The following is a 9905-nucleotide window of genomic DNA, read 5'->3' on the forward strand; positions in this document are numbered from 1 at the left end:
CCACCTGGGGCTCCTGCATGGAGCCCGCTTCTCCCTCTGCCTGTGCCTCTCTCTCTCATGAATAAATAAATACAATCTTTAGAAAAGAAAAACAAAAAGCAAAACCGAGAGCCTCCGAGCGCACCCGACACGAGGGGGAACCCAACAGCAAACCCGTGGGGCGCCTGGGTGGGCCGGTCGGATCTCAGCTCCGGTGGTGACCCCGGGCCTGGGACCCAGGGCACCTGGTTCATCGCACCGTGTCCATCGGGTTAGGGCCGCACCCATGGGAGCCTGCCCCGCCCCCGCCCGCGCACGCGCTCTCCCCCCCCAATAAAGAATCTAAAAAAAAAAAAAAAAAAAAGTAAAGCCCCCAAACTACAAAAATTCCACAAGAAAACAGAAAGAAATCTTTGTGAGCTTAGATGAGGCAGGTTTCGTAAGCGTGGAAAAGCTGCGGGGCCCGCGCGTGAAGGCCGGAAGGACACGCGCTCCACAGGCCGGCGGGGGGACGGCGACCCCGCGGGTGGGGCCCGGGCCACGCCATCCTCACCCGAGAAGGAAGGCCCTGCCCGGGGTTCAGCGCCGCCGTCCGCCGTCCACCCCGGCTCCACGCGCAACTCCGCGCCGACCCAGGTCACGGCCCAGGACACGCATGAGCGGCGGCACCGGGGGCGGGGGGCGAGGCCACTGCGCAAGGCGCCTCCACATTCCCTGCGCGCGTCACGCGGCGCCTGCAGCCCCTGGTCCCCACTGACAGCCCGCTGGCCCCCGCGGCCCGGCCTGGGGTCCGCCGCCGGTCGACGCCTGACCCGGTGCCACCCCACCCAGGGTGCTCGGGTGTGCGCCCAGCCTCCCTCACCCACAGTCCGCACCCCACGCAGCTGGTAGAGGGCCGAGCGCGAGCGTTGGTTCCGGTCGTGGTCCCGGCCGGGATCCAGCCCCGCATCGGGCGCCCTGCTCCGCCCCTGCCCTCGGCCCGGCCCGTCCCCCTGCTTGGGCTCGCACACAGGCTCGCTCTCCAGTAAGTAAATAAAATCTTCAAAAAAGGAATAAAATAAACAGAAGTTGAAAGACAAAAATGTGGAAAACGCATCACGGGGGGGGGGGGGGGACGGCCCAGGGAGGACCCCCGCCCCCGCCCACGGGGTGGAATGAAACCAGGAGGCAGGGCGTGGCCTCCGCGGGCCGGGCTGGGGGACGCGGTCTCAGGGCTCTCGGGCTCTGCGCAGCGGCCACAGCACGACCCGGGTCACAGGTCAGGTGGGCGCAGGCAGAGGCAGGGGTGTGGGACCCACGGGAGCACCGGGGATGGTGCCCGGGGATGGTGCCGGCGAGGAGACCCGCCCACAGGAGGTGCCACAAGAACCGGGGAGCTGGGCCCCGGCACACCACCCGGCACACCGCGGGCGGCCCTGGCGCCCACCGCCCACCCCGCGTGTCTGAACCCGCCCACCAGCTCTGCGGGGGCCGCGAACCCCCCAGCCCCAGGCTCCCTCCTTGCTCCTGCACCGCGGGGACACCTGCAAGCCCCGCATTCTTCTTTTCAAATTTGGGGACGGAATCAAGAAAAACCCAAGCAGTGGCCAAGACCTCAGGCTGACCAAGGGCAGAGCCAGGGCTGGGCACACAGCCCTCGAGTGCGGGACACGGAGGGAAACCTGACTCATGCCTCTGCAGGACTATCCCCCAAATACCGCACGGGGGTCCCCATGCCTCCACCACCCAGACCGGGGCAGTCCTGTGAGCGGAGGGCCTCGCCACCCACACACCCCACGGGGCTGGGGCACAGGGCACCCCAGAGGGCCCCTGAGAACACAGCGACGGCCCTAAGGACAGCCAGCCCCGTGGGGCCAGGTCACCGCCCCACAGAAGTCTGGGGACCAGAGGCTGACGTCTACTTCGGGCAGGTGCTCAGGCGGTCAAGGGCTCCAGACACTGGGCCTGAGTGGGGCCGGGTCTCCCATGCTCTCGGGGACACGTGCTGGGGCAGGGTGTCAAGTGTCGCCACCCTCCTCTGCCGCCGGAGGGAAGGGTGAGTGGAGGCAGAGGCAGGGCCGCAGAGGGCGGAGGGGGGGGGGGCCAGCAGGGGGGCCTGTGGCCGGGGCGACGGGACGGTCGCTGTGCGGGGGACGCCCCGCTCCTCGGAAGCCGCTAAGCAGTCTTAAGCGGCGAGAGAGAAGCTTAGCAGGATCATCATCTCCTAAGGCAGGTCCCAGACCTAGAGCGGGGGCCAGCCTGGGGGCCACCAGGCAGCTGAGGGCCGGGGAGGGGCCGTGGGGCCCCAAGAACCTGCACCCTGGGTGGGGGGCACCCTCACAGCCTGGCGCAGGCCTCCGGGGCTAGCTGTGCAGAGCCCTCGGGAGCCCCGGGAAAGCTGCACCCCAAGTCTGTTGTCAGGCGGGTGGGGGGACAGAGAGAGAAGCCGCAGCCCCGGGCAACTCGCACATCAAATTCTGGAGAGCCCGCGGGCGGGGGCAGGAAAGACGCTCCCCCGGGGGCAGAGGCCGCGGCCGGGCCAAGGGCAGCCCCGCATCCTCGTCCCCGCCGCCGAGGTCCTGCTGCGAGCCAGCAGCCACCCCGTGGGCTCCCGGAGGGACGCGTCCGCCTCTTAGGACCGTCTACTCCGTCCTCGGGTTGTTTCTTATTAATCCAGGGGTTAATGACCGAATTCTTCTCTCGAAAGGGACAAGAGGAGCCAAAGCCACGTGGGCAGGCCGCTGCGGGCCCCCCCGAGGGACAGGACGAGGGCCGCAGACGCAGCCGGGGGCCCCTGGGCGCCCCACCTCTGCCCCCGCCACCGGCCTCGACAAGTTTGGGATTTTCACGTGTGTGACCTTGTCACCTGGTCAAAAGTTTAAATGACACAAAAGGCAACAGGATGGCGCGGCAGCAAGACAGGGCATGAGAGCACAGAAGCAGCGCGCGGCCCGGGTGAACCCCGGCCAGCGGCCAGGAGCCTTGGGGTGCTCCCGTCACCTTTCTAAAGCACGTTTTCGAGAAGCAAACTACCACCCCAAAGAACGGGTGTTAACTTACAGCAAGGAAAGGAGAAGGGGGGAACCACGGCGGCTGGTTAGAGGCTGTCGGTTAAAAAGAGACACCCCAGTCGGTGGCCGTGCTGTCAGGGGGCTCGCGGGCTCCGGAGCCCTCAACGGCCCCGCAGGACACGTGCAGAGGGAAGAGCCACCCCGCGGTGCCGGCCTGGCCCAGAAGCCGGCCCAGGCCTCGGGGAGACGGACCCCAGAGGGGCAGAGTCACGAACCCCGACCCCGCACCCGCAGCCGGGCCCCGCCTTGCCACGCTCGGAGCCGCCAACAGAAGGCCTCTGTCGGCAGCCAGGTCACTTCCCTGGGAAGAACCGGGCCGTGTCCCCTCCCAGGCTGACCCACTCCACCCAGCTGGTCAGCTGGCACAAAGCCGCCTCCGGCCTCCGCCCCGCCCAGACATCCTGGCAGCGCCCCGGAGCAGCCTGCCAGGTAAAATGCAGGACACCCAGATAACTCCGGGTCCCTGCTAAGGATTTTCTCGCGTGAGTACGTCCTCTGCAGTATCGGGGACACGGTTAGGCTCAGAAACTGCTTCTGTGACGGTCACGTCTAGCCGGCGTCCTCCACTTTCGTCGCTGAACCTGGCACCTTTGCAAAAGGCTCTTTTCTGAGGGTCCTTAGTGGAGATGAGAAGATGGGGGGGGGTCCCCTTCTCAGAATGGCCCTGCCGCCCTGCTCAGGCGGGGCCACACCCGGGCCACCATCGGCTCAGAGAGGGCACCCATGCGCGAGGCGCCCCTTCGCTAAGCGAGTACTGAGGGACAGGGTGCCAGCAGTCTGGCCAGGACCCAGGGGCGGCACCGCAGGGTCCCCATCTACAAAGCATGAGCCCACCCCGCTTCGTCTACAGGGACCCTGTGGTCACACCTGCGGAGCTCAGAGGGGATCAACAGATGTGGGGCGGCCAGGCCTGTCCTGGAGGACGAGCCGTAACAGAGCCCCTGGTCCACTGTGCGCAGCTGAGGCCGGGAAGGTGGGGGGCGGGGGGTCAGGGTCCCGCCACGTTCACGGTCCGACCTCAAAGCCAAGCAGCTCGGCCCACACGGCCAGGGGGCCCGAGGCCCGGGTGCGGGTTCTGCTAAAGCCCACGAGCCCTCGGAGCAGCTGCTGGTGGAGGGCGGCCGGCCGGGGTGGATGCGCCCAGGGCCCACGGCCTCCCTGCCACCCCTCCTCGCCCCCTCTCTTGTCTCCATCCTGGAGCCGGGTGCCTCGGTTCTCGCCATCGCGCCTTCGTTTATTCAACGAACCTTCTGGCCCAGGCAGCACGTGGGAGCCACGGGGGCCTCACACCCGGAAGGGGGTGTCTGCACTGCAGGACGGTGGTCCCCACTGGGCAGGTGGGGGGGGTGGGGAGGGCAAGCCAGGGAGATGGGGGGAGCCCTGAGCCGCAGCCGGGGGGGGGGAGGGGGCACAGCTGAGGAAGGGGCTGGGGACGGGGACCGGTGGACATGAACAGTGCCTGGTGGCACCTACGTGCACCAGAAGCCTGCGGCCAGGTGGGCTGTGGGCCTCCACCCGGGCACTGCCCCTGCGCCAGAGCGGGTGGGGGGCCTGCTGGCCAGGCAGGGGCCGTGGGGACCCGCACACGGAGGAGGCCGAGCCCAAGGTCACAGGCTGGCCTGGCGGCTGGAGCCCGTGTCCCAGGCCCTCGGGGGGCAGCCGGGGACACCCCGACACGGTCGGCCCGGGGAGGCGGCGAGCGCCTGAGCCCCGGAGGCCGTAGGCGCCGACGGAGACGGAGGGAGCGAGGGGAGGGAGCGAGGGGCCGGCCGGGGCCCGGCGGGCAGAGCTGCGGGGCGCAGCGGGGGACCCAGGCCCGGCCCGGCCTCCTCCGGCCCTTGGCCCTTGCGGGGCAGCCTGCGGCGGGGCTCGCGGCTTGGGGTCCCCCCGGCCAGGCCGGCCCGGCGGCGCGAGCTCCCCGCGGGGGCAGCCGGCGGCCCCGGGCCATGTGCTCGGCGGCGGGGGCGGCGCTCAGGCCCGGCCCAGGGATGCTCCCGGTGCCGCGGCCCCAACAGGTGGGCGCCCCCCGCGGGCCGGGCCCAGGGGCCGTCGGGGCTGCGGCCGCGCGCAGGGCCGGGGCGGCGGCGGCGGCGGCGGCGGAGGAGGAGGAGGAGGAGGAGGAGGAGGAGGAGGAGCAGGAGCCGGAGCGGAGCGGAACAGGCCGCTCGGCGGGGATGGAGGGCGGCGGGCGGGGGCGGCGGGCGGGGGCGGGGGGCGGCGGGGAGGGTCGCGCTGGGCGGGCCTGCGGGGGAGGGGAGGGGAGGGGAGGGGAGGGGAGGGGGAGGGGTGCAGAGGTGGAGCAGGGGAGCCGGGCCGCGGGGGGAGGGGAGGGTGGGGGAGGGGCGGGTGGCGCGGCCCGGGCGGCGCGGCGCGGCGGGGCGGGGGCGGGGGCCGGGGCCGGGGCCGGGGGGGGGGGGGGGGGGGCGGGGGCGGGGGCGGCCCGGGCGCATAAAGGCGGCGGCGGGCGGCGGGCGGCGGGCGGCGGGCGGCGGGCGGGCGGGCGGCCTTACCTCCGACCCTGTACATGTTGGCGGCCATGTCCGGGCGGGCGCGGGGCCGGGCGCGGGGCGCGGGGCGCGGGGCGCGGGCGGAGGCGGAGGCGGGGGCGCGGGCGCGGGGCGCGGGGCGCGGGCGGGGGGCGGGCGGTTTAAAGGGGCCGCCGCCGCCGCCGCCGCCGAGGCCGCCGAGGCCGCGCAGGGACCGAGGGCCGCGGCGCGGGCGGGAGAGGAAGAGGAGGAGCGGCCGCGGGCAGGGGAGGGGCCTCGGGCGCCGCCGCCCACCGCGCGGCCGTTACCCGCCGGCCCTCCCCGCGCGCGCCCCGTGCGCCCCCCCGCGTGCGCCCCCCCGCGGCCCCTCCCCGCGCGCGCCCCCCCCGCGTGCGCCCCCCCCCGCGTGCGCCCCTCCCCCCGCGCGCCCCTCCCCCCGCGCCCCCGCCGGCGGCCCCCCCAGGCCCCGCACCTCCCCGCAGACCCAGCGCGTGCGCCCGCCCCCACCCGGGCCCCTGCCCTGGGTCCCTGCCCTCGCCGCCCAGCCCCGGCCGTCCACGCTGCCGCCGCCGACCGCGGCCCTACCCAAGGGCCCAAACGACGCCGGGAGGTGGCCTCGCAGCCCGCGCTCTGCAGGCCCCGTCTGACACCCATGCGGTTGGGGGGGACGCAGGTGACCTACCCCACAAGCAGGGCTGCTGGCGGGGGTACCTGTGCGGCGCAGCACCCGCCCGTCCTCCCCAGGGCGGTCAGGGCCCACGACCGTGTGCGCCCGCTTGAGGTCCCCGCTCGTGGACAATCCGGTGACCGCGGCGCGCACACAAGACTGCAGGCCCCAGGCAGGAAGAGCAGGAGGGGCCCAGAAGCAGGTGTCCCAGCCGAAGTTTGCAGCCAGGATGCACGTCGGTGCTGGGGAGCAATAGAAAGGGAGCGTCCTGGCTCCCAGGTTGCTGGTCTGAGCAGTGCGGTGGGTCCCGCCCATCACAAGGGGACAGGCCTGGGGCTGGAGGGGGTGATGTCTAGTTGAGGAGCGTCCCTGTGGGGCCTGGAGGGACGCTCCAGAGAGGCCCCCGGCTGAGCATAGGATCCAGGGTGGTGGGGGAGGGACAGAGCACACATGAACCCCCCCACAGGCCCCCACAGGGGACAAGGCAGGTGGCGGGAGCCCCAGGCAGGTGCTGGGGTAGAAGGCAGCCCGAGTTCCAAGAAGGGCCGTGGGCTGCACACCACAGGCTGTCCAGCAGCCCAGAAATCCCGAAAAGGAAATGCCCATAGCAGGCCACCATCTCTGAGGAGGGGCAGCCGCGGGCCGGGGGATTGGTGGTAACTCGAAGGGGAGGCGGTGGAGGAGTCTGGGCACAGGACAAGGGGCAGACACGTCCAGGAGGTTCCCCAGAGGGCAATGGGGAGGCAGTGATGCACCCATGTCCCTCCCGCCCCATAGGCCCCTTTGCTAATGCCCTGGCCTGAGCCTCCTCGTCTGGGCAGTGAAGCTGCATCATAAAATTTTCCAATACTGAACAAATTGACCAAAGAGTTACAGCTACCAAGAAGGGACAGCTGGGTGGCTCATTGGTTGCGCATCTGCCTTTGGCTCAGGGCGTGATCCTGGAGTCCCGGGATCTCGTCCCACATCAGGCTCCCTGCATGGAGCCTGCTTCTCCCTCTGCCTGTGTCTGCGCCTCTCGTGAATAAATAAACTCTTAAAAAAAAAAAAAACTACCAAGAAATGCCCAGGCGGCTGTTGGGCCTGGAGCGAGCCCAAACCTCTGTGCCTTGTGAGGTGCCTCATCTGCCTCCATCCCAGGAGCGGGGGGCTTCATCCTGAGAAGTGTGGCACCGGCCCATCCCGGGAGGGACGCCGACCGCCAGGGGAGGGGGAGGCTGACTTCCTCCCTGCCATGTGGACACAGGACGGGCACCCCCGGCGGGCTGGCGCGTGGGCAGCAAGGGTGTGGGCCCCAGCAGCTCAGTGGAGCCATCCAGACCCCGAGCTTCCCCTCACAGGGCAAAGGTTGCGCCCGTCACAAAGCGGAGCGACATTTAAGGAGCCCTGGGTCACCGCAGGGCCCGGCGGCCCAGGCTGGCTTCCCCTGGCTTTCTCCCCTTCCCAACCAACAAGAGAGGGGACGGTGCCTGGGGTGCCCCTGTCCTGCTCCGAGCCAGTCAACAGATCTGGGAGGGGGGTGCTGAGTAGCCGTAGGAGTCCATTCATTCGTCGGCGGTGCAGGTGCACGTTCAGGAGACGGCTCCTCGGCTGGGCTGGAACCCAACGACCGAGAAACTGGGGGGGGGGGCGCCGGGGGAAGCCCCAAGGGAACACTCAGGAGGCCGGGAAGCCGAGCCCTCAGGAGCACCCCGGGGCGTGAGGAGAAGGGGGGCGGATGAGGGGACAGCACCCCCCCACACACCGTTGTTGGTTGCCAGCATCAGTGAGGAGCCGCAAGGGGTCATTTGGGGGCGAGACAAAGCAATTAAAGCGATAATTTATTCATTCAGTTATGACTTAAGCACCTAATTCACGCTGCTGTTTAGACGGGGTGGCGGGGGGGGGTGAGACCACCAGGTCCCTGCCCCCCGGAGAGGCCGGCTGGTGGGGAGGAGGGCACAGGTAAGGAATCCTCTACGGTGATGGCACAGGACGAGGGTAAGGGGACGGAGGGGTCACAGCGAGGGCCACGGCTGACACTGGTGAAGGAGGGAGCACGACCCCGTACAGGTGCGGTGCCCCGTGGGGCCCGTGGGGCTGTGGCTGTGCCACTGGAGGGCCCCGAGCCACCGCCGATTCGGGGAGCCCCTCGGCGGCCGAGGAGCCGCAGTGAAGCGCGGGGCGCCAGAAGCCGAGCGCTAGAGCTTTCGGAGATCCGCTTGCAGGAAAGTCGGGGTGACGGCCCCCCGGGTGGCGGCCGGGCGTCTGGAGCCCAGAAGAGCCCAGAAGGAACCCAAGTTCCCCAACCGCGGAGGAGCCGACCTTCCGCACCAGCGAGGCCGGAATCACAACAAAGGCTGAGCGGCCACGTGGGGGTGGCGAGCGGGCCACGCGGGCGGGGCGGGGGTGTCGCCTGAGCAAGGTGCCAGCGCCGCCGGGAGGGACGGTGGCGGGGGTGGGCGGGGGCCCAGCGCCAGCTCCTCAGCGGCTGAGGCCGGACGTCAGCCAACGCTGTCTGGGGGGAGCGCGCTGCCAGAGCCACGTGACACCGTCTCTTGATTTTTGCAATTTCTAAAAATAATCTTGGAGGCTTTGAAACTTGGGGTGAAGACGCATTCATCTGATCCAGCGATCGTGTTTGCCCTTAAATTTTTGGAAATTTGCAGGGAGGAGCTCCGTGCTTTCATTCTGCGTCTCCGCGCGCTCTGCCCTGGCCTCGGCTCTGGACGCACCCGGGTGACCCTCGCCGCAGGTCGACAGCCTTATGTCGGTGAACTTGTGGGCGAGATTTTTAAGACTCCATCCTTGGATTGCTGGACAGCGCGTTCCTGCAAAGCCGACGAGGCTGGGTTTTTTCAGCTGGGGCAGTGCTGGCCCTGGGAGGACACGAAGGACACGTCCCTGCTACTTGGGGTGTCTCAGCAGCGTCGCTCCCTGCTCCCAGCCGGCCTGGCTCGGAGCTCGAGGGACGGTGTGCGGCCAGCCCTGGCGAGCCTGCCTGTGAGGCACCGTCCCCCCAAATAGGGCCCACCATCCCCACCGGGGAGGCCTCGGTGAGTCCTGGGGAGGCCCCCCCGGGAGCTTGGAGAGACACCCCCACCTGGCTGAAAGGAAGGGAACGGGCAGTTAAGAGTGGACGCTGGGGGCAGCCCGGGTGGCGCAGCGGTTCAGCGCCGCCTTCAGCCCAGGGCGTGATCCTGGGGTCCCGGGATCGAGTCCCATGTCGGGCTCCCTGCGTGGAGCCTGCTTCTGCCTCTGCCTCTCTCTCTCGTCTCTCATAAATAAATAAATAAATAAAATCTTAAAAAAAAAAAAAGAGTGGACACTGGGGTTAAGCATCTGACTCTTGATTTCAGCTCAGGTTGTGGGGTCGGGCTCTGGGCTCAGCAGGGAGTCTGCTTGGAACTCTCTCCCCCTCCGCCCTGGCCCCTGCTAGTGCACATAGGGTGGGGGCACCGCAGTGGCCGCGGTCATGGGTGGCCCCAGGTGACGTCCTCACCAGGCAGGTGCTGCCCCATGACTCTCCCTGCTTGTCCTACCGATGCCCGCTCTGCTGGGCGGACCCTGTTCTCTCCCAGGGACTCCCAGCCGGGGGGGTGTTCACATTTGGGGCCCGATCACCCTCGGCTGTTAGGGGCAGTCCTGTGTTCTGTGGGATGTGAAGCAGCACCCCCAGTTCTACCCGTTCCACGCCATGAGCCCCTGTGGAAGGCACGGTGCCCCCCCCCAAAAGATGCCCAT

General features: G+C 69.6%; 1 protein-coding gene across 2 annotated transcripts in view; it reads right to left on the reverse strand.

Moving 5' to 3' along the window:
* Positions 1-5633, reverse strand: part of LOC129514719 (metastasis-associated protein MTA1) — a 29294-nt gene extending 23661 nt beyond the window's left edge. For both annotated transcript variants that reach the window (XM_055333449.1, XM_055333450.1), the window contains exon 1: positions 5540-5633. In XM_055333449.1, the coding sequence (XP_055189424.1) occupies positions 5540-5567 (28 nt within the window). In that variant the 5' untranslated portion in view covers positions 5568-5633. The remainder of the gene's footprint in view (positions 1-5539) is intronic.
* Between the last annotated feature and the right edge of the window lie 4272 nt (positions 5634-9905).

This window comes from Nyctereutes procyonoides, unplaced genomic scaffold, assembly GCF_905146905.1.
Source record: "Nyctereutes procyonoides isolate TBG_1078 unplaced genomic scaffold, NYPRO_anot_genome, whole genome shotgun sequence".
Classification (NCBI taxonomy): Eukaryota; Metazoa; Chordata; class Mammalia; order Carnivora; family Canidae; genus Nyctereutes; species Nyctereutes procyonoides.